At 40.9% G+C, this 27,880-nt stretch overlaps 2 protein-coding genes and 1 long non-coding RNA gene across 14 annotated transcripts in view; 2 read left to right on the top strand and 1 right to left on the bottom strand.

Moving 5' to 3' along the window:
• NBEA (neurobeachin) overlaps positions 1-27,880 on the bottom strand; it is a 461,765-nt gene that overhangs the window by 138,631 nt on the left and 295,254 nt on the right. For all 12 annotated transcript variants that reach the window (XM_068182009.1, XM_068182000.1, XM_068182001.1 and 9 more), the window contains 2 exons: positions 27,514-27,657; positions 12,550-12,686 (listed from right to left, as the gene is read on the bottom strand). In XM_068182009.1, coding sequence (XP_068038110.1) covers positions 12,550-12,686; positions 27,514-27,657 — 281 coding nt within the window. The remainder of the gene's footprint in view (positions 1-12,549; positions 12,687-27,513; positions 27,658-27,880) is intronic.
• On the top strand, positions 2,483-3,653 carry LOC137469351 (uncharacterized). The gene is made up of 2 exons (XR_010996454.1): positions 2,483-2,667; positions 3,184-3,653. It is a non-coding gene; the product is annotated as an uncharacterized lncRNA (long non-coding RNA).
• MAB21L1 (mab-21 like 1) lies at positions 7,086-10,713 on the top strand. Its single transcript, XM_068182010.1, has one exon. It carries the CDS (start codon positions 8,766-8,768, stop codon positions 9,843-9,845), a length of 1,080 nt encoding a protein of 359 aa, XP_068038111.1. The 5' UTR covers positions 7,086-8,765; the 3' UTR covers positions 9,846-10,713.

Genomic DNA, 27,880 nt, shown 5'->3' with positions numbered 1-27,880 from the left:
AACATAATCCATAATGCTAGATTTTGCATTATTATGTAAAATAGTTTTTCGCAAATAAAACTAATTTTTGTGTTAATGTAAAATCTATGCAAATACATGCAGTCATTTATCAGGGAAGCTGACAAGCATTCCATATTGGAGAGGGAAAATGAAACTGCCTCAAGAATAGAGGCAATTAATTATTTCTGTATTTTCTCTTCCTCTGTCTTGAGGCACAGAAGTTATCCATCCAGTTAAAACAGCAAATGAAATAAAGAGATTTTTTTTTATTTAAACACATATGGCTTTTGCCTGCAATACTGATCACCACAAGGTCTACAGATGCCCGTGGCTAAATTGTACACTGGCAGATGCACACAAGGGAAAACTGTGTTAATGCAGCGTGGTGAACAAAACAAATGAAGAACTGAATTTTGGGGGGTGGGGATAGAGAGGACTTTTTTTACCATGTTGAGATACAGTTTGTCTACAAAGGGTGGATTAGGTTAGCCACAGATTTAGCCTAAAAAGTTTCTTCTCATCTTCTATGTCAAAAATCTGAATATATATACAGAAGAAAACATTCATGAAGATGTTTGCATTTTTTCTAATGTTCAGATTATAAATAATGGGCTTGCAAAGATAAATGGTTATATTATTTCATCTTTACAATTAAGGACTAATAATACATAATGAATGTACTCATAGAACATAATGAGAAAACTGTTGTCCAAGATACTTGCTGTCATTTTTTTACCTATTTAAAGAAGCAATGTCTTGAAGTGTAGGTGAACATGGCAAGCATTACGGCATAGCGTCGCATATGCCATATACTTGTCTGTGCTTCAGAGGTTTAGTAAAAATTCTGCACTTATTAATTGTTCCTTTTGATAAGGTTATTTTTTAAAAAATTAAATGAAAATTGAAGCCAGTTTGTTCCTGGAAATAATTTGCAGAAGAAAATAAGAAATAGAAATGATAAATATTTCTATTTCTGAAAATAAGGTAGAACCATGTTGATCACAGTAATTTCTCTCTTAGTAGGCCTGTACACACTGCATAACCCCATTAAAATCAGTATTGACCTAAAAAAATCCGTAAAACCCCACAATTTTTCCCCTGAACGTTTCCCTTAATTTTCCAAAATAATTATTTCATATCAACTAAAACAGTAAATAAATAAGATTCATAAATGTGAAGTCATAAAGATATCTCCTTTGCCTCATCTAAAACTAAGAAGTCTTAAGAGACAGCACTGTCACTACCCTAACAGCTACACTGTAAATTTTTATCTTCTTTTCAATGGCACTAATATATTTTAAATGGTAACTTTCTAAAAGGCAAAATATATTTCAACTACCAAGAAAAATTGATAGTAATATTCCTTTCAGATAAACAGCTATTTCCAGAAGCTAATATTTCTCTTTCAAGAGTTTGATTGGATATTTATAAAATTACAAGACTACATATTATTTCTATAGCCTTTCTCATTTCAGGGACATCAGCACTCTTCAAGAGTTTGATCGGATATTTATAAAATTACAAAACTACATATTATTTCTATAGCCTTTCTCATTTCAGGGACATCAGCACTCTTCAAGAGTTTGATCGGATATTTATAAAATTACAAAACTACATATTATTTCTATAGCCTTTCTCATTTCAGGGACATCAGCACTCTGCCACAAAGGATACACTTCTTTATATTCTGTCCTAGAGCTGGCCTAAAAGCTGGCAGGGAAAAGTAGGAAGGACAGTAGATGATGTAGGTTAAATTTTCTAATTCAAGTAAGAAGGCAACTGGAGTGATTTGTTGCTCTTAATAGGAGGCCCAAATTTCCCCTAGATAAAATATTGTGTTCTACAATGACAATGTTCCACTAGTAAAAAAAATAAAAGTTCAGAGTGGTGGTGGGGAAATATTTTAAGGGCGAAAAGATCTAAGTATCATAATTTTCCTGAGAAGATCTCATTTCTTCCTTTAAATAATAAGTTGGTTGACTGTTTCTATTACAGTTATAGTTAGGATATTTTTAGGAACAATAAGTATTCTTTGTGAATAGGTTGTTTTTATTTAAGACTGCTAAAATATTCTGTAGCTTTAGGGAGTTTAGGAATAGTCCTGAATATGTGAAAGTAGATGAAAAAAATGGAGATTCTGAAAACATAATCTTTCATTTGTTTCACTGAATAACCTCACCCTCCTCAGAAGCATTTTAGAGTGTATAGGGGGGTATTTTTGTGAGAGCATTTGTTAAAATATGGACAAAACAGCAATGTCCTTTCTGAAGAAGCTATTTGAACACTATGGCTAAAGCACAATGAAATTAATAGGGAAGTGCTGCTTGACAGAAGTGTAGATATTTGAGCCAAAAATATATTTCCTCACCAATGCATGCATTTGATAAATTAGATATTTTAGAGGCTCACTGTATCTCATCCTCTGCAAATGTTAACCTCCAAGTGTTTTGGCCCTGGTCCTGCCCATGATGTCACAGGTGCTTTTAGGCTCACAGAGAAGTGCATGGGCAGTTATTTGCAGGATCAGGGCCTTCATAAGGTTCAACGAAACGTATTAATCACTTACAACCAACTCACTCAACTCTTCCCCTCACTGTTATTTGGAAAGAAAATATTGGAGAGCTATACACTACATTAAAACTAGAAGTCTACATTGAAATATGTTTGGTATGTCCTTTCATAGCTAAATCTAGATTAAATGAGTAACACAAGTAATTTACCACACTTATGTAACTGTAAGGAGAGAGGGCAAAGTTTCATTTTGAGTTGGAGGGACATAAGATGCCCAAAGTATTGGCAGCATGAAAATTAGCAATAAACACATATTATGACCAAATGTAAACAAAGAAATGGTGCTTACTTATAACTTCCTATTGGCCAGTGACCAAACGCATTAAGCAATGTCTTCTGCTAATTTCATTACCTTCAGCAGCTACCGACAAGATGATGTAGTTTAGTTTGCTAGTCAGTATGAAACTAGCTTACAGAAAAGCACCAGCCAAAATAAGTATGTTCAAGACATACCACCCTCCCATTTTGACTGGGCTTATAAGATGCTGAGTTACTGCTAAGACATAGCATATTGTGTGATGCCATAATTTATATAATGACACATTTCAAATGCTCCCATACTTCAATTTCAACTTACATTTTCCAACACTCTAGTCCTCTCTCATATTCCAGGGCTAAAGTTACTGAGGGGAAAGATTAGTTTAGATATGAAGTCTTCAGAAGCTGCTCATCCAACACATACAGCTTTATCTTCAAGGGAAACATTCAATATTTTCAGCTACTTAATCATATACAGCAATAGGAAGTAAATGAGAGTTCTGCAGTGTTGGATGGCCCACTACAGATGTAGTAGATTAAAAGGCGCTAAACCCCTTTAGCGGGATTCCGCACTCCTCTAGCAGTTCAGCAAAAAAAAAGAACATTCTCCAAGCTAGAGAGCTTTGAAAAATTACCAAAATAAACGCAATGTTGGACTACTTAAATAAAATGTTGTACTATAAGGAATGTCTGGATTTGGAGAAGCTGACGGATAAGTGAACCAAATGAATAATTCAATGCCTTTTTTTCCTGCTTACATGTTTCTGCACTCCTAGCCAAAATCACAGTTGTGCAAGCTCCATGTTTACTTTTGAGACACAACATTTTAGAGAAAACAAATCAATTACTATTTTTTCCCTTAACAGATTGCAGATTAGAGGAATTTAAAGCATTAACAGCTCATCCATATGACCTAGGATGACCAAGTCCAGCAGTAATGCAAACTCTCTTCATGTTTTTCTTTGATTTTTAATAGGAAGCAAATACATACATGTCAAGTTTCACACTAGTGAATGCTAATTGTGTACTGTGAAAGAGACTATGTCATAATTTTGCAAAAAAATATTTTAAAAATTGCAGAGAACTGTTCACAACAGAGGAAAATGCTTGTGTACCAAAATATGCAGAACTTGATATCCACAAGTTTTAGTAATGAAATGTATAAATTTATTAAAATTGGAATATTGCAAACATTATAACTTACATTTGAACTTTTCATTTGTTCCTACATTTGAAAGTGGAGGCATAAAATAAACTACAAAATAAGAATACAGAAAATTGAAAGTACCGTCAACTTCTATCACACACAAAAAAAAGCTGCTGCCTATTTTATAAAATGTGACACATATAGCAAACCCAGCACAAATATCTGTCTTTAGTTTTCTTACTTGAAAAAAACGTGAATTTATTGTTGCTGGCAGGATGATATGGATGAAATAACCAGGAAGAATTGAGGGGGGAAGGGGAGAAAGAGGAGCCAAGAAATCACATACATTCAATGAGCCTTCAAACTTACTTCAGCAGCAGGGATAAATAATTTAATCAACTCAGCTTCATTTTTTTCTTCCTATCTCCCTAGTGCAATTGGCAGATATTAAAAAATAAAACTTTAAAATTCATGAGCAGTTGTGTGTGGAAGAACTATCACTATATAATAAGAAAGATAAAGTGATATCCATGCAAGCCCTTTGTGTAGATATGCATCTGCAAGTGCATTTTTATTCACACTTTTCACCAAATGAAAAAGAAATTATTGGTTAAATTTATATGTATGGCATTTTTTTCCTTTTTTTTTTTTTTTTTACCAAATTGCAATTTGGGGATGTGGGCAAATACAAAGATTTTCAACACCATTTGGCTTTTGGCTAACATGAGCACTATATGACAAGGCAATGTAGTTTGAAAGATTTGATATAACAAGCGGAGCTCAACAAATACTGTTATAGTACCCCTTAATTAGGGGAAATATCTGGAAAACAGAAATTTGGTAAAAGTCACCAATATCATATGGTACCATTATCGTGACAAATGATCAACCATAATTTTAATGAGGTGACTTTAATCCCGATTTTCTAAAACAACCTAATACTCAATGAACACAGTAGAAATAAAATCCATTGCTGAAAAGGTGTTCCTTTTGTAGTTTACCAAGGATGCATTAGTAACTACAGAGAAAAAATAACTGAAGTGGTCAGAAACTTTGAAAAGTATCCATATTTTTATATCATATATAGTCATATCGATAATAATTTTCGATGTCTAAACCAAACTGACTTTTTGTCATAGTAAACGATTGGATCACTTCAACAGTCACATTTCAGTGGTGTCCGTGATGCCTAAATATACAAATTTTAAAACTATTAAATGTTTGGTGTGTGAAACAAAATGATGGAGTGGAGTTAATAGCAACCGTCAGCGTTAAACATCTCCTAATCAAGCCTAAATCTAATATTTCTCATAGCCATCGAGATATAATAAATATGTATAACCTTGCATTACTTGGTATTATAGCTTAATCTTAGCACTAGACATTGAAAACTCTGATTTAGTATCTAAGACGTAATTTTTGTTTAAATTAATTTTGCCACGTCATGAATGTTATGACTTCTGACAGCTTAAAGGTACGACCTTTACACTTTTGCCTTTGGCAACTGGAATTGCCAAGCTAAAATTCAGGGGGCAAAAATAAGCAAATCCTGGCCCGGAACATCCCCATCGCTAACATGCAGCTCCGAGGCTCCTGCATCTCTGGGAAGTTGAGGGGTGCCCTCACCGCAGGAAAGGGCTGTTCCCTCGGCGAACGGGAGGAAGGGACAACCTTTTGTCCGCCTGCTGTAACTTTCGGTTTTACCCACCGCTGGTCTGTGACCCTGTGGGAAAGGGGCTCTTTGACATTTCCATCCCAAAGAAGCCGCCCCCGACACGGCAGCGCCGGCGGTTTCGAGCCGGACGGCTCCGTGAGCAGCGGCCGCTGCCCGGGGCGGGAACCGGGGCCGGACCGGGGCCCCCGTGGGCCTTTCCCCGCACCAGTCGGTCCCCGGGACCCGCCCGCCGGAGTTGGTCCCAACTTGACCGCTTTTCCTTCCTGTGCACAGCCCAGCCGTACCCTGCTGCGGCCACCGCCGCCCCGGGTCTGAGGGCACGGCGCCACCGGCATCGCCCCCGGGCCCGAGGGGCGGGCTGGGTCGCGCCGGGCCCCATCCTGGGGCAGTGGGGCGGGATGTGCCGGGCCGGAGAGGTGCCTCCCCCTCCCCGCCCGCCGCCGGGGCCGGTGGCGGTGCCGCCGAGCCGGCTCTGCGTGCGCCGGCCCCCGCGGAAGGGGGAAGAGGGAAGAGGGCCGACCTTCGCCCCCGCCGCGGCCCCGCCGCCGAGCAGGTTGCCCGCGCAGCCGGGGCAGCCGCCGGTAGGAGCGGCGGGGAGGCGCCCGCCTGTGCCCTCGGAGCCAGCCCGAACTCCTGGAAGCTCCTGCTCCGGGAAGGCTGGGGCAGCCGGCCCTCGGAGCACGCAGCGCCGCGGCCGCGCACGCCTCCGCCCCGCGTGGGAGGAGAGAGGGAGGGAAGCGGCAGCCCCGGGCCCGGCGGCAGCGCTCCTCGGCGGCGCCTCGCAAGGCACCGGGACCGGGCGCTCTGTGCAGCGGCCGCCGCCGGTCCCACCGCGGCCGGGGGGAGGCACGCGTGTCCCGCCCGGCGCTCGGCCGGGAAACTAAGCGGAGGAGGGTGAAAGCCCGGGAGGAAACTGCCTCCTCTCCGCCCCAAACAGCGAGAAAGTGATCGCCCTTCTCCCGGCGGCCAAGGGCTGCGGCCGAGAAGAGGTAAGCTGCTTCGGGACGACCGTTCACCTGCAGTTTTCCAGCGACAGCCCCAGCCCTGCTCATTCACGAGCAGGAAAGGATTCCGGTCGGCTTCCTCCTCGGGAGCGGCACGGGAACACCCATATAACCGCTAGACCGAGGGAGCCAAGCGCACAGTCACAGATTCTCTGCTATGTGCAATAAAGTTGGTCGCATTCGTACGCTGAATAAATGTCGTGAAATGTTATTTGTGGTATGACTTCTCAGCGATTGATGTGCCCGTGGCCGTTACTTTAGGAAAAGGTAATCGGTCAGTTGTTTAAAGATTCCAAGCGATCAAAGGCTTTGGTGGGTTTTGTGGTGTGGTTTTTGTTTGTTTGTTTTTTTTTTTTTTTGTTTTTTTTTTTTTTTTGTTTGTTTGTTTTTTTCTTTATATTTAGAAATATAAAATTTAGGACTCTCTTGAAATGAAGCTCAATAAATGCTGTGAAGCAGAAGAGCTTACCACTCCAGCTTATTTGCAAATAAATGTCCCGATTACCAACACTTAAAGTACCGAAGGCGAAATTTGCTAATTACACATCACACAGGCGAAACCCCAAACTGTCAGACAAGCAAGCCAGCATGTTTGCAGTCGCTAGCGTGCCTCCCGTGTGCACATTTACTAAGCGCAGCTTGCTAGCACAGCTCGCTGTATGATAAATTCTCCAGGCTTGAAATTAATAGGTAGTTATAGTGCGCCTAGAAAAGCAGCCGAACATCCACTCCTCACAAAATATCGGAGAGCAATACAGAATATAAAAACAGCGCTGAGAATTGGCAAAGGAGATTTACCGTCTGTATCTGCTACTTGATTTTTGGAAGGAACGTGAAAAAGACCTGACAGATATGTTTAGCGATTGATTCTCCCTTCATAAGGTACAAATACAAAAAGCAAGGCAGAGACAATGCCGAAATGCATTAAACCTCAAAATCGATTAGAGCCCGTCAGAAGATCCTTTAAAACAATACAAGTCGTGAACTTCTGAGCAATATTTTATTCCAAAGAATACTAAATTTGCCGTGAATCCGCTGCCTTGTTCACTGGTCGGTTCACGAGAGAAAAAGAAAATCCAAACCTACTTCTCGCTTGCAGTTACAGACAGCTATCAGGAGGAAAAGGACAGCGTGATGTTACGCCGAGTGGGGGTTAATGAATTTACGCCTGTGCTCCTGCCGGAGCGAGCCCAGTCTGTAGCTCCCTAGTTGATGGATGCCCATTAATACACCTGCATTCACGTCCCGACCATGAGGAGGCACGCAGGGATTCAGTACGAAGCGGCACAGTTTTGCCAAGTCCTCTCCAAACGTCAGTACCCTTCAAGTTACACCCAAAGGAGGGCGATTTCTCTTGATTTCCGAGTGTACAGAGGACCGGGGCGGCTTTCTAGCCAATAACCTTCTACCTTTCTATATGTGCCTGCGTGTGCGTGTGTGTGTGCGTGTGGCTGTGTATACATATCTATCTCCTAGAGAGGGATTAATTAGCCGGGTTTGAGCTGAAAGAGGCTGCAGTGACGAGCCCAGTGGCGATTGGCCGCCCGCCTGCCTGGCCCTGCCTTTATAATTTCCACACGAGTGCATCTGGGCTCTTATACAAACCAACAGCCAGCTTTCCTCTGACATACACACACGGCACTTTTTTCCACCATCTGATTAACCGCCCTGCATACACACGGTGATTACTACGGGAAAACATAAATAAATACGAAGAGGTTTTATTATTTTGACTACTGGAACCCTCGCTGTGTCTCAGTGCAACTTTTGTTTTTTCTTGCTGCTGGGAAAGGTGCTGCTCTCGATGCTTTCTTCTAACTCACGGACCCTTTAAAAAAAGGGGAAGGAAAAATATCGCCCCCTCCAGTCCCCCGCCCGCTCCCCCCTCCCTTCACCCCCCCGCCACACACACTTCAAGACGGCTGATCTAAAAAAGCAGGAAGAGAGCATCTGAGGAGCAGCAGCCCCGGCGCATTTTGAAAAACATTTGTTACATTTCAGAGTGCGGCAGCCTGTTTCTCCTCTGAAGTTGGCTCCAGCCATAGCAGCCGCATTGGATCCCACAGCCTATTGCGAGACTCCGGTATACAATCCGGATCTCTGCCCCAACATGATCGCGGCCCAGGCCAAGCTGGTGTATCATTTGAATAAATACTACAATGAGAAATGCCAAGCCAGGAAAGCTGCAATCGCCAAAACCATCCGAGAAGTCTGCAAAGTGGTGTCGGACGTGCTGAAGGAGGTGGAGGTGCAGGAGCCTCGCTTCATCAGTTCCTTGAACGAGATGGACAATCGCTACGAGGGGCTGGAAGTCATCTCCCCCACGGAGTTTGAAGTCGTGCTGTATCTGAACCAAATGGGGGTTTTCAACTTCGTGGACGACGGCTCCTTGCCGGGCTGCGCTGTGTTAAAGTTAAGCGACGGGCGCAAGAGGAGCATGTCCCTCTGGGTGGAGTTCATCACGGCGTCTGGCTACCTCTCCGCTCGCAAAATCCGGTCCAGATTCCAGACGCTGGTGGCTCAAGCCGTGGATAAGTGCAGTTACAGAGACGTGGTAAAGATGGTGGCGGACACCAGCGAAGTGAAGCTGAGGATCAGGGATCGGTACGTCGTGCAGATCACTCCAGCGTTCAAGTGCACGGGGATCTGGCCGCGGAGTGCTGCACACTGGCCGCTTCCCCATATCCCCTGGCCGGGACCCAACCGGGTGGCGGAGGTCAAGGCGGAAGGCTTCAACCTCTTGTCCAAGGAGTGCCACTCTCTGGCCGGCAAGCAGAGCTCGGCCGAGAGCGATGCCTGGGTGCTGCAGTTCGCGGAAGCTGAGAACAGACTGCAGATGGGCGGCTGCAGGAAGAAATGCCTCTCCATCCTCAAAACCTTACGGGACCGTCACCTGGAGCTGCCGGGCCAGCCCCTGAATAATTATCACATGAAGACTCTGGTTTCCTACGAATGCGAAAAGCATCCCCGCGAATCGGACTGGGACGAGTCGTGCCTGGGGGACCGGCTCAACGGGATTTTACTGCAGCTCATCTCGTGCCTCCAGTGCAGGAGGTGCCCGCACTACTTCTTGCCCAACTTAGACCTCTTTCAGGGCAAACCTCACTCGGCCCTGGAAAATGCGGCCAAACAAACGTGGCGACTGGCTAGGGAAATACTTACCAACCCGAAAAGTTTGGAGAAACTTTAGAGGGTAACTATAAAACCGGCCTAACCGATAAATCTGCTAATTTCCCGATGAAGTTTAAAATGCCTGTTTGAAAAGTCATGTATTTCCACTTGGCAATGCAAATAATATTCTCTTTTAAAAAGGAATATAGCTTAGGCTCTTCACAAAGAAAAGCAAATGAGAACAGCAAGCATCGTTCCTCTTCGTCACAGTTTTGTAGTTCCCCGTGGGGGAAAAACAAAAAGAAAGGAAAAAAAAAGAAAAAAAAAAAAGAAAAAAAGGAAAGTGTGCTACCTGGGAAGGAAAATTTGCCGTAATTTGATTGTGACCATTCTGCCTAAATACGGTACCAACGGATTATAACAAAACCCGGTATTTTTATGTAAACCTTCTGTGAGTAAAAGCTATTTGGATATGCCACCTGAACAAACCCTAATGTACCTTTTAATTTGTATCAAATATTGTGATCTCACATTGTCTTTGAAATTGTGGATGTTGGTGTTTTGTGATTTGGTGAACAGAAGTAAATTGCCATTTTGGATACTTCAAGGACATTTTCTGCTAAAAAGAAGATACCATTTAAAAAGGTAGATTTTATCACGGTACTTTTGTTAATTGTCTTTTGAAGTGTCTGAACTTAACAAGTTTACATTTTTCGTTTCATATATATTGCTTGTTCTATTTCTAACATTCCATAAATATACTTGAAATGTTATTTAAATATATTCAAAAGAAATTTGGATTCTGCTTATATAATAACGCTTGAATATTGGAATTATATATTTGAAAATGCACTTGAAATACACTGGATAATTACTTTTTGTGATTTAGATTTTAATTTCTGTTGCTGATTTATTTAATTACAAGCTAATAAATGAAGTAAAATGCATATGGGTAAGCGTTTCAATATCGGATCAAGTTTTCCACTTGAAAAATCACAGGCATCTATGTTTTGTGGATTTTGCCTTTCTGTGGATAGTTGCTTAAATCCTGTAAAGCAGAAAACTTAAAGGCAGAGTCCTGACTTTGCATTTTGAATAGTTTTGTAGAATAGGGAAGTATTGGTTGTACAAACATATTGGAATTTAGCTCCAGATCTCCATCAGCAACTGTCAGACACCAGCGTAATTATTAATACAGTTACACTTTTTTCAGCCGTCAGGAAAGAAGTCTGTTTTGAAGGGTTTATTATACGGTGCTGTTGTGTTTCTGCTGGCTTTTGAACAAAGCTGAGGAAACACAACGTATCTGTGAAGCAGTGTTTTGAGTAAGCAGTGATCCTGATAAAACTGGCAATTTGGTGCAGGTACTAATAAAGCAGAAAATAAAATTTATAGGTGAGAGCCAGCCCCAATAAAGTGAACAACAATATTACTTCTGAAAACTTATAAATCCGTTACGAATGTGGTAAGATTGCCAGTTCCACTCCCAGAAATCAAGCCCCTCAGCTCCCAGGGCATTCAGAGGGAATAACATGTGCGTGCTTACAAAACTGCACGAAATCCAAAGCTGCCCGTCTGTACCGCACTGCCTGGTCCCTCTCAGATGCATTTCTTTAAAATGGCTTTTAAATTAAAATGCAAATTAACACCGCATATTCTGATTAGGGTCCTAATGGTCAACAAGTGCTGAAAGAGGCCGATCTCCTGTGTGACACCCACTAGCAACTACTTCCAGCGGGTGCACTTTAGCGAAACTGTTATACCCAGAGATTCTGACAGAAACTTGTTACCCCAGCACTGCGAAGAAAGTTCCGAGTTTGACAAATTATTTGCCAAAGAGAAATCACTTAATTGCAAACGCATTTAGATGAGGAGTTTTCTAGGAAACTATTTATAATATTTCTGCCTTAAAAAACCCCAAACCCCAAGGTCTTTGTAAAAGTACCTCTCCTATTTCCTCTTTTCCAACATTTTCCAGAGCAATAGCAAAGAAATAAAGCAAGAGCGATAAGAATAAAAAGACATGCAGACGAGAGGAGCGCCCTGTTAGACACGTCCCTTCCGTCTGCCCCCTCCTCCCCCGCGTGGCATCCCCCGCGCCGTTCCCGCGGGGAGAAAGCCACGCAAAGGTTTCCGCTCAAGTCACGCACCCCTCCCTGCTCTGTTGCGGCTGGGCTGGAGGTTTTCACGGAAGGGAGGGGGAAGGGGGGGCGGCGCTGGGGAATTGGTAGTAGTAAATGACTTCAGAAAAAAACAGAGCTTTCCCAGCAACCAAGTCTTCGATGCATGTCTATTCCTCCCCTCCCCCATTTTTTTTTCCCCAGAAAACAAGCATTAACTTTCATTTCAGCAGTTACAAAGTGTTTACAAAACGCGCCGTATTTTCATACGTGGAAACTAACGTTTTTGTAATAACGGGATTCTCCGATAACATCGGAAGGCGTAAAACCCTCCGCTGTGTCTCGGGAAGGCTGCGGGCTAGGACTTCTGCTCCCTCCTCCAGGGATTTCAGAGCAATTGGCTTAACTACTAAATCTGACCACGTTCATACAAAGGCACCGCGCGAAAGGCTGCTGGAAAACGCGTACGCTGCCGTAATAGAGGATTTAACATCATTAATGCATTGCGCTTTTTTTTTTTTTTTTTTTTTTTTTTTTTTTTTTTTTTTTTTAATGTAGCGAAAGGCGGCAGACAGGAGCGGAGTTTGGAATGAGAGGGCGGCCCCGGCGCACGTGTGCCCCGACCGGGGACCGGGACCGCGCTCGCCCGCCCGCAGCACTCACCTTGGGGTCGATCTTCTTGAAGGCCGAGTCATCCTCATCCACCTCGAAGTAGATCTCTGTGGTGGTGATGGAGAGCGTCCCCTTTGCCACCACCACGGGGGCGATGAGCTGTGCCGGCGTGCTGAGGACCACGGGGCCTGCAAGGCAAGGGCAGCGGCGTCAGGTTGGAGGCGCCCGGCCGGCCCATCCCCGGTGGCCCTTCCCTCCGCCGAGCCAGCACCCGGCGAGCCCCCTCGTAAACCCAGTTTGTAAACGCCGTGTTCATTCCCCTCCTGCCCCCGGCCAGCGCTTTGAACTCCGCGGCCGGGGTACAAGCGAGTTTGTGAGCTCCGGGGTTGCAAGATAAATCACAGCAGCGAAATTCAGAGGGGTTTGGGTGAAAAATAGCTGCCTCTTAGAAGAAGGTCCCATCTCTTTTCATGCCCTTTTGCTCCTCGTTAACGCTATCACTGTTTATGTGCGATAGCAGCGGCTCGTTCCGCACCGCTTCGATCTGGCAGCCCAGGGTCCCTGCGGCGGCCGAGCCGGACCGGGGGCGCAGGGCAGGGCAGCCCGCAGCCCCTGCCCGCCACACTGGCCCTGCGAGGCCTGGGGGCATTATTTTTAAGTCTGGATCCAGACCTCAACTCGGACAAGTAACGCCAAATACGGGGGGGAGGGGGGTGGGAATTGTTCAGTCGTTTTGTTTCTTTTTTTAATATTTTAAATTTTTTTTTCCACCTATTTCAATACCCCACGCACACAAAAGCTAGCATCGTTAAATACATTTACGGCAAGATAATTTTTATTTTAACTCGCTGCCGCTTATCCTTTTAAAATTACTGTAACAATACTTCGCTCAAATATATTCCCTAACGAGACACGTTCACGGGCATTGAAAAGATGGGATGGGGAAAACCTATTGCAAAAGGCAGCCTTCTCCACACATATTGTTAGATTTTAACTCAGGAAAACAAAAACCAAAACAACCCTTCTTTAATCCAAAAGACAAGAGGATCGCTTTTTCACCATCTTATCTTCAATATCAATGCAATCTCCTGTTAAAGCTGACAGCGGCCGTGTTTAGGAAGCCTACTTGCTTCGAACAAAATATTATATATAAAATATTCTTCTAGATTTAACCATGAAAGCCTGTAGCATAATTTGTATATACAAACATAGACACACAGAGCCACACGCATGACAAGCACGCATCTGACACATAAATAATAAAACTCCAGTATTGAGAAGCTGGGTACAACACCTGACTGATGCACCTTTTAGAAACTGGCAAACTGATCATCTCAGGAGGTACTAAACAGAGTTTAGTTGTTTTACGCAGCTAAAAAAAAGTCCTTTGCAATAAGAGGACCCCTGCTCAGAGGGCAGAGAGACGTGAGCCTCCCGCTGCCTTCCCCGGCCGCTTGCCCCTCCAGCAGCGCCGTGCGGGTGCTGGCGCGGCCGAGCCGAGCCCGGGGCTGCGGCTCGCACCGGGGCCAACGCCTCGGATGCGCTCTCTCCTCCTCCAGCACTGCCCGCACACCAGCTCTTGCAAGCAGCACTTCAAATTACTCACTTAGCCCAATTAGTCCTGTATCGGCGCATCTAACTGTCATGCTGTTAATGCTTTACTTTACTGTAACACCCAATTTGAGCCCTTATCGCACAATATTTTGTTATTTACGTTGCAAAATAAATAAAGAGGAAGGCAGGGATTGCTGTGCGTACAGGGGGAAGCTAAACCGCACAGTTTCAGTGACAGCTTTCAGCAGCCCAGCGTGGCGGACGGGATAATATTGATACAAACTCTATTTTCTTTCATTTTATTGTTTTCCATCTCCTAATAAACCGAGGTAGCCTCTTGACCCCAGTCAGCTGATCGGAATCACATGCGCCGGGCTTGCCTTGCTGCTCTCCCAGTCTCGCCTCCATCTTCTCTCTCTCGGCGGTGGGAAAGGAGCCGATCCGAGCCGGGGAAGCCTGGCTGGAGGCTCCAAAGGGCAGAGTGATCGATCCGAAACGCCGCTTTAAAGCCTCATCAATCTTCATCTAGGTTGCTCAAGTAATTACGCCCGATTCTCTTGTACGATTACAAGTGGATTTGGGTTTCTATTCCCCAGGCCCCCTTTCTTTGTGTTTACAGAAGGGGGGTCTGGGCGGCCCGCGGTTCCCTGCCCTGCAGAAGCACTTGCCCTCTCAAGCAGAGCGCTCTACCCCTCCTCTGTCCCTTCTCGGGCACACTTGGCCCGGCTCAGGGTGATGGGCTCCCGGGCCTTTCTTTGTGCGGGGAGAAAAGCGCCTTCGAAAGACGCGTCCTGGAAACGACCCCGATATTCTATCACTTTAAGGAGGCGTTTGTGGGCTTTGGTGAATCCCAGAAGGAAGAACATCAATTTAATCCAATTACCTCTTTTCCCTGGTGTTGTGTGGCTAAAATAAAAATAAAGCCACCGCTATTTAATGGCCAAAAGGCCAAACCCTATAATCTGCCATTCAGACGAAGACAATGGAGCGCCTTGGTTAGCGGGTGATGTGCCCTCGCGGACCGGAGCAGGGGGCAGAGCTGAAAAAGCAGGGGTGAACTTGGAGGGAAAGGGAGCAGTCACTTCTTAGCCCATTCCAGAAAGCAGGGGAAATCGGGGATTTCTGGCTTTCCACTCCTCCCGAGAAAAGGCTCCGAGCTCCCTCCCAGACTGGTACCTTGGCATCTGCCGTGCATTCTACTCAAATGACACCCTAGATTTGTTGCAAGGTAAACATGTCAGAGAGATCACAATAAAGGCAAGGAATAAGCATTATCGTACTTTCCAGATGAAAAAAGGTTTTCTTGTGTTTTTTGTTTCGGGGGTAAAAAAAAAAATCAACCAAAACCCAAACGAACAAAAGAAAAAAAAAAACACTAAACTATAGAGCAAAATAGATAGCAGTCACTATACGGGATTTCAGGAAAGGGGATGTTCAAACTAAGTTTAAAAATATCTTTACAGACTTCTTTTTTTAAAGCACAAAATGAAAAAAAAATCGCTATTAGCAGTGTTTCATTTTTACACTTGTCCTTTGGAAATCTCCAATTACAACTTGCAATTCCATAGCATGTTTAAGGAGCACTGAGTCTTTTTGTTGTAGCCTTCAGGGAGCAAGCCAGCCACTGAGAGAATACGAAATTAATCCACTACAGCTATAGAGAGAGAGGATTATGTTTTAATCCCCTTTGGGATAGTCTCTGGATTTTAAGGATCCGATATTAAAATGTTTACATAGAGCATAATCAAAATAGCGCAGATTTTCCATATGGCACCGAGCTATCGGGAAGCTCTGGGTCTCCTTCTCAAACCCAATTGATAATCTAATGAAACAAAAGCTGAGCACACCTGAGCCAAGAGCCACGGGACGGGCTCATTCGCATTCGGGAAGGATAACGAGCTTCGTCTCCAGCCTCCGCCCGGCCCCTCGGCGGTGGCGAGCTGCGCTTTTCCAGGGGATGTAAATATTCATTTCCAGCGCGGCTGCGGCCCCGGAGAAGGCCGGGGCCGGGGCCGGGGCCGGGGCCGTGCTGCCCGGGGGAGAGGCAGCCGGAGCAGCGGCACCCGGGGATGCTGCCGGGCGCTCCCAGCGCAGCGCAGGAGCCCCGGGCGGCACCGAGGGCGCTTCCCTTCCCGCTCCGGGGGAAAAGCCAACCTGTGGCTGCCTCACTCCTCCCAACAAGCTGGCGTTTGTGGAGGAGAGCCGTGTCTAGGGTGCTTGTCAGCTCTTGGGACTCTAAGCAAAAGCATCTCTCTTTAAGGATCGTTTCGTAGCCTCTTCCGCACGTCTCCGAAGCTATCGGGACGACCGCAGAGAAAGGCAGCGACCTGCTAGAGAAGTTCTGGCCTTGAAACGAGTCCAGAAATCACTTCAGACACACAGGTCTAGCAATCTGTTAAAATGGTGGCTTTTCCCTTTTGCCTGATCCCTGTGGTCAGCACATGTGAATTACATTTCTAAAATAAACTCTACCACACATCTACCTTTTAAAATAATATTTTCTTTTCAAAAGTAAATAATTGTGAAATTAGTAGGTCCCAGTGAATAAAAGCAGAATGTAACTTCCCTGCTCCCCTGCATAATTTTTGTCAAACAGAGACTTCATTCCCTGTTCTTGTAACTTAGCTCTTGTATTTTTCAAGTTCAAGTAAAGCAAATCAAGCCGAGTGAAAAGTTCTGTTAGGTTTAAAAGTTTGTTATCTGCTAACGGAATATCAGTAAAATTGCACCTCTTAAGGAAAGCATCTAAAGAGTGGTATTTTGAACTTATTATTTCAAATATTTTCATTTTCATAAACTGTCATTTTTAGCTGTAAGAGCTAGACATGTTATATTCATGAGCCTGAAAATTACACTGAAGGTATATCTGCTAAAAAGATTGGGCACAATTGCTCCTAAGAAGGGTAAGGTACATGCTTTTATCTGCTGAATTACGAAAAAAGACATTTACCTGCTGCAGGCCTAGAAATCTAACTTTTAAAATAAAATTTTGGTGATTACCCATAAACAATAAAGTATTAGCTGGGAAAAGTACTTTGAAAACATATCCAATCAGCTCAACCAATTTAATTTTACAACCTGCTTGTAATTACTCTGAAAAAAACCAGGTGGATGCTGGCATATTTAATTTTTAACTGATACTGGTTTAAAAGAAAAAACATATAGATCTTTTTTCATATACATATATTCAACATAGATTAACTGAAACCAATACTTTTACTATGTGAAATAGTTTGCACAAATTACATTTTGTAATTTTTTATGACACAATCAAGAATTTTAGATAATAAGAATAATAACTAAAAATCACTCACAAGATACCTGAAATAAGACAACTGAATTTTCCTCAACACTTCAGCAGTAAAACCAGGTGTATCTGGCACTGAGTTGTATTTGACATGTATAAAAATCCTTATACTTAAAAAAACCAGATGCAACATATGCACAAGCACACAAAAGCTTCAGTTTCTTGAAATGAAAGTCACAGAGCATGGAAGTAGAAAGAGGTATAGGTACCAGAATCCTTTGGGAAAAGCTCTTTAGTCTGAAAACTATTTCAACCAATTAACATCTAAAATAACACATGAAATGCCAAGTAAATAACAAGTAAACAAGGTAAGATTCCTAAACAATTCACAGAATTTAGTCTATTTTTGTTCCCATTGTCATAATAAATTTAATTCAAACTACCCTTTAAAAAGATTTCTGCAGTAAATATATTGAACTTACATGAGGATGGCTGCCCCCAATTTGTTCTCCGCTATAGCAAATACTTGAAGGCAGTCACTTCACTCAAGCCACAGCCCTCATAAGAATGTACATACACAGCTCCCTTTACACATCACTTTCAACAGTTTCATTAAAGATAATTTGCACAAATTTTTAAATGCAAAAACCAGAATCTAAGTCTAAATATGTCTATAATCTTGGTTTTTTCTTCCACCACTGAATAATATCCCAAATTAATTTCCCCTGTTTTCAGAGATATCCAAGCTTATTTTGTTGGCTTTTTACTCCTGCACAATCATATGTTTCATATTGTGAGAGAGGGATTGACTTTTTTTGTTTGTTTAAATGTCATAGCCAGTGTGGATAGGCCCTGATAGTCAAGATTTTCCCCCCTTTCCTCCATAAAGCACATAACACTACTACTACTAACATCAAAGATCAACTTAAATGGTCTTTTTCAACAACGACTAAACAATTACAGCAATTAAATTCTCTAAAGTGGTTGCCATAACAGCAAGCAAATATGTTTGATTAGAAAGAAAATGTAAATAAAAGCAATCTTGCATATTATAACTGTGAATAAAATAATAAGAAAGAATTACATAGTTCTGATAAGCTTATGAAAATAGTTAAATATAGTGTTGCTTGAGAAGAAAAAAAGTAATTTTATCTCAAACATTTACACACTCACCTATATATTTGAATTAAGTGGCATATGCACCTTTACAGGTAAATTATTATTGTTTTTGTTCTATACCTTCCTGGTGTCATTAAAAGAAAAATATTAAATAGTACTTTTTCCTGAGGGAAAACATGCCTCCCAATATTCCTGGCAGTAACTATTTCTTTATATTGTTCCAAGTGTGATAGAAAGCAACCACTTAATAGAACAGTTAGAGAATATGCAAAGACAAACTCAACACGAAACCAAAGTCAGTCTTACTGAACCACTGAAGGTCCCGTGGAACAATTAGCTGTGTGTCTAACAGCCCAAAGTAACTCAGAAACACAACATTTGCTCCCTCTTGCTGGTAAAGTCAGATTTGCTCTGTGGCACACATAAGAACTTCTGAATGTGCTGCCATTCCAAATGGCTTACATGGCTTTAGCATTTTTCCGGGACATGTCCAAGTGCCAACCTGCCAGACGATCAGGTATTAATAAGAGTCAAGACTCACTCTAATGATTTACACCTGGCCAGAAATATAAATATTTGGGATAGGGACCTCACTACTGCAATGCACACATTTGCCACTTCAAAATTAGATTCATACAGTGTGTTCTGCCTGAAGCTATACCTTGGAAGGACTGAGTAAATTAAGATGGTTTAGAAACTTAAGAACTTGATTGTTAAGCAGTGCATCCAGATGTTAGTATTCTGCACTGATGCAGTTGGACCTGCACTAGCTCCCTCCTCATTCTAAGGTACAACTTAAGATACTTTTTCAACCTAGAAAACCTTAGTGATGCTGAACACACTCACATAAGTAACATTTTTTCTCTCTGGGAGAATCACTATAGCTAGCTATTTAATCAAAAAGTAACAGAAAAAATACACCTTAGAAAAGCATATTAAATGTTCAAAAGAATAACATGTTTAATGTTCATTTAAAGAAGAAAGGAGAAAGCAGAGAGAGCAGCCTGCTATAATGCTCTACCACTGAAACAGGAACTCGAGCTAATGAGTCAGGAACACAAGGGATCAAATCCCATATGCCAGTCTGAGCAAACCAGACTTGACAGGTATCTTATACAGTCCAGTTTGTGGACCTTGCCATGCCCATAGGGCTCAATTGATTAGAAATTTAAGGAAATAAGCCCTTCAGCTTTCATTCCTTCCAGTCTCCTTCCTATTATGGAAAAGCCCTTCAGATAAACTGGAAGTCTTGTATTTCTTGAGACCAGAGTGAACAGAAATATTATGTTCAGATAGCTCATGATATTTTAAAGTTCACTTATATAGATAGTAACTCCTATATCTGTGTGGGAATAAAGACATAGGTTATTGGATCAGCATATAACTTGACAGGTGTATTTGGAAAAATCACTTGAGATGCAACAGTTGTTAAATTCAAAATTTTCTGAAAATACGAGTATCTCTAAACCACACCAGAGCCAACTCTAGTGCAACTGTGTCTACTAGTTGGCTGCATGTATTGCATTCCCACAGTTAGGGTAATTCAGAAGACTCTTCCACAAATATCCTCTGGTACCTATTGAAAGGAGAAGTGATGTGGCAGGCTCTGTCATTCAGCCTTTTTTCCTTAACAACTTGATTCCACTGCTGGAATTTTATTGCTTCTTAGGTCATTACTCTTGTTTAAAAGTTTGTTAAAAATGGCTTCCATCTTCAGAAATTACAAAGATAGAGACTAACAGAGGTTAGTTAACTTACGTAAACCTTGTTTCTTTAGAAAGCCAAGCTAAATGCATTGGATGAGGCTGCCTCTGGTACAATTTCTGATTAATTAAACCAAGGCTAACCAAAATCTCTTCTTCGCTGATCTTCTAATTGGCTTCAGAGAAAAAAAAGAAAGGCAAAAAAAGTCCTGTCCAAAGGTCAATGAAAGTGCTTAGTTTAAACATAGATACTGTCAATACAGTTCTGAATACATTCCTTCAACTAATCTGTGGTGGGTCAGTTCCAGTGTGTTCCTATGAAGAATAAATGGATTTTTGCATGGAAACCAATTGCATAGTGAAGATGAAATAAGATGCAAAATGGTGATGTTTCCTTATGTCTAGGCCTGTCTTTCTGCAGTCTCCTATATATCAGGTAGCTTATCAACCTGACCTTTGATGAATTAACCAGTTCCATCCAGGGTGTGGCATGTCAGGAAAAGGGAGAAGCCACAGACCTGTGAAGTCATAGGCTCCACTGTAGTCTAATTCTGCAGCCTTAGAAACTTCAAATAAAGAGTTTCTCAAGGTATGGAAAAAACAAATTAAATAGACTGGTATCAGTGGACAATAACATGAAGCACTCTCAGAGACACTCATAAATACAATCCAACAGAGTTTGAACTGATTTAATTTTAAAGCTTGGAAAACAGGAAATCTGGATGCCATTTTAAAAGCTGAAGGTGCTTAGACTTAGAGTTGCTGTACTAAGGTACAAAGAGAAGAGTTCTTCAAAGCTGTGCTTAGGAGCACTATCGTATGTGACTGAAAACCACCTTATAAAATATTAAGATATTTTGGATAGTAATATGGAAAAAATTATTAGAATAAACACTGAGCTGTCTAAAAATAGTATGCTATAGAAACTGTGGGCCTTTTTCTTTTTCAGTGTGAAAGCCAACTACATATCAAAAGTATAATTGTTTTCAGTTTATGCCTGAATCTATACTCCAAATTAAACTCATACAAATATGTTTTTCTTTTTATACTTAGACTTGAGGATCAACATCTGAATACATAAAAAACAGAAACAACGGAAATCTGGCTGAATTAAATTTCCATGTTTGGAAGTAAAAGGCTTATGTGGTTACGTATCTATCATAGAATGGGAAATGGAATCACTCTTCCACATTCCTGTCACTTTCCCAGACAAGTAACTGCCCCAGTGAAACTCCTATCTTGAATACTAATTTGCAATAATAATGAAGTTTGAATGGAAAAAAAAAAAAGCTGCTTAGTAGTGCATGCTGAATTCAGTGAAGAGTTTCCATTAGGAAGCTTGAAAAACTAGGAGAAATATTAAGACTTTTTTGTATTTTGTATTGAAACTTTTATATTTGCTACTTAACGGGCTTATTTGTGCATGCACATAGATATACATACTTTCTTAAAGGAAAAAAGCATAAAGTATCACAAAGCTTAAGGTACCTTAGCCACCTCCAGACGGAGAGAAAAAGAAAATAAGAGTGTAAGAGAGAGAAGAGACATAAAATGGGAAGGAAAGAAAGAAGGAAGTAAGCAAGCTAATAATGACTACCTCTGGCTCTGGAAGTATCAGAAGTACAAGCTGTTAGAGGCTGAGAGAGAATTATTAGGAAGCACCACTGTGTACTTGCTACAGTCTTTGCTGGGCTTCCATTATGGTTGTTGCTTTCTGCTCTCTGAGCCACTACAGACCATCAGAGCCACCAGTGTGTGGATGGCAACTGCTGCAGGAGAAGGAGAGAATGTGATGGACAACAGGGCTCTCCCAGCCCCACACGAGAGGACACACAAGGGCAGGAGGAGAAGAGCTGGAGAGGGAAGATGAGATCACCCTTGGAACCACTGTTGTGCTTTGTTCTCCAGGAGGGAGAAGGATGAAGATGATACCTTTCTTCTACCCCGAAATGACCTGAGTAGGCTGTGGTCACCATTGAAGACAATAGCAATGCTATTTGGTCCTTTCTTTCAATCCATTATTCTAACAGCAGACAAGGCAACAGAAATTTCTCTGTTGGCCTCAAATACCTTATTTTTATATGCCTGAAAAATCTAATAATTTGAAAATTTGCCTTCTCAGTAGAGGCTCAAGTTTGTGTTCTTTTTTATTTTCACTAAGAAAATCTACTGTTTGTCTACCTGTTTCATCTGTTAAGAAAAACAATAGAAATAATACTACATATACTATTAACATTTTGAGAATGGCAACAGAAGAAAACTCAAGAAAAGATGGCCCTCCTTTACCCTTTAGGAATAAGTAAGAAGAAGTTTCAAACAGTTTTGCTTACCAGAGATTGTCTACACTGGTCAACTCTTGTAAAGAAAATTCCTTGTCAGACTTTGGCCAAAAGAAGAGTTACCGTAACTCAAAATGGACGTGTATAAATTTTAAATGTGTATTATACATCTGAAGATGAGTAAAAATATATGTTTTCCATAAAAAATACTTATTTTGCAAGTTTTTTTTTGTGGCTTTAGGTGCAGTTCCTTGATGTGTTACTGGTTTTATTGCTGCATCTGGTCCTATGCGAGACTTCAACATAGTTTCAGAAATGTAAATGAGCTGTTTGTTAAAACCTGGAATAGAAAATTTCCCTCTGGGCTAAATAATTTATGTTTTTAAATTTTTCTTTTTGTACTGCTATGCAACTTTAATTGTAACTCTATATAGTACAACTTTTGGCACTATTCCACTTCCCTCTAATGACATCATCTAAATTTTTTTCATTTGGAAATTGGTCAAAATTATGATGATTTCTGTTAGTTTGTCTGAAATGAGACAAAAGGCTTATATTGCATAGACCACAAAACAGATGTTGATAATGTTTGTCTGGACTTCAAACAGATGACCTGGAAGTGAAAGGTCTTATATCTCATTAATAATAATACAAGCTGTCAAATCCCCCTGACCCAGTGTGTTCCTTAGCACAGGGCAGTAAGTCAATACACTCAGCACACTCTCAAGAAGTCTGGAGAGGCTTTTCACATTTAGTCCTCAGGCCAGTGTGGACTTGCTACTCATGCTGGCTCAGAAGGAAGATCAGCTCTTTTTTATCAGTAATAGCTCTGCTTTCCAGAAATACTTCTACTCTGAAGTTCAAAGTTGCTAAAAGTTATGGCAGTGCTGGCATGCTGCATCTGTATCAAAATTCCTGGCCCATTTGTATGGGGGGAGGCTCCTTCCACCTCAAGGCAGAGGCTCCTTCCACCTCAAATTCATTAAAGGCAGTTAGTGGCTTTCCTTGTGTTTGTTTGGATGAGTTGCTCAATCTGCTCATATAATGGAGCAAACAACATGTATTTATTCTTGCAAGAGTGTTGTGAGGCTGTAATTCACCATGGCTGATGAGGAAGTCAGCTTCTGAGTTGATTGAGCCCACGCACGTAACCAGATGCCTGCAAAAGCCCTTTGTCTTCCTAAAATAACTCAAAGCATCATATCCTCCTATTTTTATTTCCTTTCTTTCTTTCTTGAAAATACTCTTTTAGAGAGTAGCAAAGATTCCATCAAGCATCCCTTGCTTGGCTGGGGTATATTTGTTGCTGTCACCAGCTCTATGACAAAATAGATGAAATGTGCTTCAGTTAGGAACATGTATCTTTCAAAAACGTCAAGGCTAAATTCTGCTCTCAAATGCACACAAACAAGTCTCAGCAAGTGAAATGCATCTTCACAACAAAGAAAAGAGGACATCTTCCTAAAATACAGAATTCATAAAACCTGAGTAAATCAACATTTATTTTTTTAATGACCTATTTTAATGCAAGATCAGTGCTCTAAAATAAAACTCCAACCCAAACAACAAACTCAGTTAAAAGAAAACTGCATATCTACTAGATCTACTACCTTATGTCCCTGTAAAAATGCAAGCTTATAATATTAGAACACACCCACATATTTTTCATTTTGAAACAATCACCTATTAAGCAGGAGACAAACTGTTAGCAAATTTACATTCTTAAGATCTTAAGAGAAAAGGTAAGTATTTAAGAGTCCTACTGCAGCATTAGGAAATATAAATGGAAAAGAAAAGGACAAGAGTTAGTAATATCAAGTCACTACAGTGGATTTGATTGCGTTACCCAGAGATTCACAGTATATTAGGAAATTGTTAAAATTGACTGAGCTATCTCAATCATTAGTTCTAACAGAGATGTGACTTGCCTCTTGAAGTGAACAGTCTGGGAAGAAAAGGAGCTAAAACTGAAACAGAAACATGTAAAATATTTTAATACATAAGTGCTAAAACAAGAACGACGTCTTTCACTGACTCATACTGTAAGACAGTTTCAATACTGCTTTAGTGAAAAATTGTGATGCAAACTTATAAGTCATAATCCTAAGACCATAATAACATGGAATCAGATTTTCATATTTTATTAAAATGTTACTTAATATAATGAAATCTGACCAACTGCAATTGCAACATATGGAATACCAAGATTATATAATAAAAATATTCAGACTATAATTATTTAAAAATTCTCCATACCATATGCAATTTATCAAAGCGAACTTTACATTGATTTGTGCCACATGGTTGATGAAAAACTATAAAGAGTCTCTGGAACAAAAGGTATGTACAGATAACTTTGTATGAACAATCTCAATCTGTTTCAAACTTCCCTTTTTTTCAGTTTGAAGTTCACAAATCAAAATATTCTATTATTTGTATCCCCTTAGTTAAAATTTTTCTAAAACCAAAGGCCTCATCTGTTTAAAATGTGCCTTAGTTTCATGGAATAAACAATGCTAAATTGTTTTAGTTAAATGTGGACAATCTTAAATCAATTGAAACCTGGTTTATAAAGATTTTGTTTAATTCCTATCTCTTACTGAGACAATCCAAATCGTTGTAAATCAGGTTTGAATTGATTTTAGCTTTAAAGTTAAATTGGAGGCATATCTGAATATAGAAATTCCTATGTGTCATTTCACTGTGAGCAGTAACTAGATATAAATGATGCTGTGCTATACCATAACCAGATAGATCTCAAAGATTTCCAGATCATGTATACTAAATGTACATAACTTTAGAATAGACAAGAACAGACAGTGTGGCTTTATTGGGACCTGCTCATCAGAGCCGTCAGAGATTGTTCAAACCTTCTTAAGCAAAACCCACACCTTCTTTGCCTACTGCTTGTCTTGATTTCAATTATTGGACTCAAGTTTCAGAGCCAAATTCTATATACTGAAAACTGGGAAAAACAGTGATATCATTGTACAGAAAATCATGCAAAATCAGCAGCTAAAGAGAGGGCATAATGGGATTCAGATTTTTTTTTACCAATGTAAAATTTACAGAAGACATGTATGATACTGTGTGTCATCATTAACTCTCAACATCAGCTCCAAAGATGAGTGAGAGTTGAATAGCAAAGGCTGCAGTTAATCTAATGGTAAAACTGAGATAGTGGAGTTTGGGTTCTTTTTGAGAAGCTCACAGGTTTTGGTACCATATGGCACCATTATCACATCACCTCACCACACTTGGAAGCAGTTTGCTTGCTCTGTTAGCATTGGTAGGGAACACAAGGGCATCCCGTCAATATTTCAAAAGTGTTTTTTTTCCCCCCACTTTCTATTATTTCTGCTTTTGCAATACTGACAATATTGCCCAGTTTTACAAACAATAAAAGCAAAGGACTGGAATGACTGTGCCATGTCCCGAGGGAGCAGGGGTTGCCATCCAGCAGCAATCTTGAGTAAAAGGATAAATTGCCCATTAATTCTTAAGGACACACTGAAATACTAGGTTTTTGCAGAGGGATGTAGCTATAGGAATAGTATTGCATCAGTGTGTTTGAACAAAGTATCAGTGTTATGGCATAGAGAAGAACTCCATATCTAACTGAGATTTTCCAGACTGGGTAAGAATTTTTCATGTCCACTTTGCAGTTTTTTATCAATATTTCAATTCAAATGCATATTCAGCCTCTAAACAGCCTTTTAAACTACTATTTGTATATTTAGTTAGAAACACTGTTCTTAGGTATAAGAACTTAGCCAAAGCAGTACTGAGTTTTCCTTCTAAAAGAGAAAGGGACATTGATCAAATTATCCCACTTATGGTCCTGCTTGATGCACTATTTTATTGACTTTAGACAACAGTGTCTCAGCAGCAGTTAGCTGCAGATTGAGAAAGCAAGTAGAGTGACATATTAACTGTGATAATCATATACTGATGCTTGCTCCCAAATTAAACCATCTATTTCCCCCTCTCTGCTCTGCTCTAGTTCTAAAGTACAAGACTAACTTCCAAATAGGCGGTCGTTGGGGTTTTTTGCCTTTTCATTTTTTGTGAGATTTTTTTTCCCTTTGGTTTTATTTTTGTTTTTGGTTTTTTTTTTTTTTAATCATCTATTTATGATCTTATCTTTGCTACAGAATTTCACTATGGTATCAGAAGAAAGTGCAGGAGCAAAGATAGCTATTTCAGAAATTCAGTTATTCAGAAAAAAATGATGACATCACAAAACTCTCATTTAGTGGAGTAATTTAATAAAGATACTCCTAAGTAAATTAATCTAAAAAAATTCATATTTCTCAGTTTTATCCCATCTGAGAGAAGAGTGCATTTGCAACTTTCAACATATCCTTTTTTCCAGACTACTTCCCAGGGAAGGTAGTATCACCTCTAAGACAGAGCTGTAACAGAAGCTGCTAGATGACAGATGAACAGATCTCGCTGCATTCCGTCACTCAGGAAAGGACCAGAAGGGCTCTCGTGCATATTTACAGAGGGTTCATTCCCAGCTCATATGCTAACTCAAAGTTCTTAGCTTAGTTACAGCTTCATTCTCTCTTAGTCCTTGCTTAAAACAGGCAACTTTTTCTCTCGTTGTGACAGATGGGTTGAGATACTGCAGATCCCCCTTAACTCCATCACTGAGAGAACTGGGTGCCAGCAGGAGGGCAGGTGTCTCTGCACAAGCTGCGGGGCACTTGGGATCAGGCATAAGCACACTCTGATTCACAAAACCCTGACTTGTGGAATGACTCCATATTTGCAATTTAACATAAAAAAAGAAGAAAAAAATAGAGGTTTCACATGGGTATTTACAGACTTTTCAACAAGTGACCCTCACTAATAAAAGGACTTGAGGTATTGTTATTTCTCACATCTCTGCTCAAAGCCTGTGCAATGGGCAAATGCTTTGTACTCACTGCCCATACCTCAAGGAAGTAGAGAGGAAGCAATAAAATCTGAAATGCAAAGAATCTGTTCATATTGCAATTGTGTGCTTAGCTGTCAATATTAAGACATTAACCACAAAGGTTAAGAACTAACAAGCTTAAAAGAGCCTTTTGACTCTTATTTTAGTTCTAATGAAAAGTATAATTACCTGCGAGGTTATCAATCTCTTTTTCTTGTAGCAGGCTAACAGCATCATCATCTCCTTCCAGCATAAGCTCTGTTTCTGCATTCTGATTTACCACAGCTTGGCTTCGGAAAGTTTTCTTTGACTTCACTACATCCTCTTCAGTGCCTAAAAAAAAGTTATAAATGTTGTGAATTTACCTGAATAATATTTAAGATATAAAACAATGATAGTCAAATAGTAAAAACATTACAGTATAGATCATCTTTATCAAAAAGAAAAGAAGGGACTTTTCCTAAAACTTTCCAAGGTTTACAAAATATGCAGGTCTATTCTGTTGTCTGTCCTGAATAAAATACAAACTTTTCCACAGAGACTCTCCTGGTTTTAA

This window comes from Anomalospiza imberbis, chromosome 2, assembly GCF_031753505.1.
Source record: "Anomalospiza imberbis isolate Cuckoo-Finch-1a 21T00152 chromosome 2, ASM3175350v1, whole genome shotgun sequence".
NCBI classification, from domain to species: domain Eukaryota; kingdom Metazoa; phylum Chordata; class Aves; order Passeriformes; family Viduidae; genus Anomalospiza; species Anomalospiza imberbis.
Note: the sequence above shows the minus strand (reverse complement) of the source record. Positions and strands in the feature narration are given on the sequence as shown.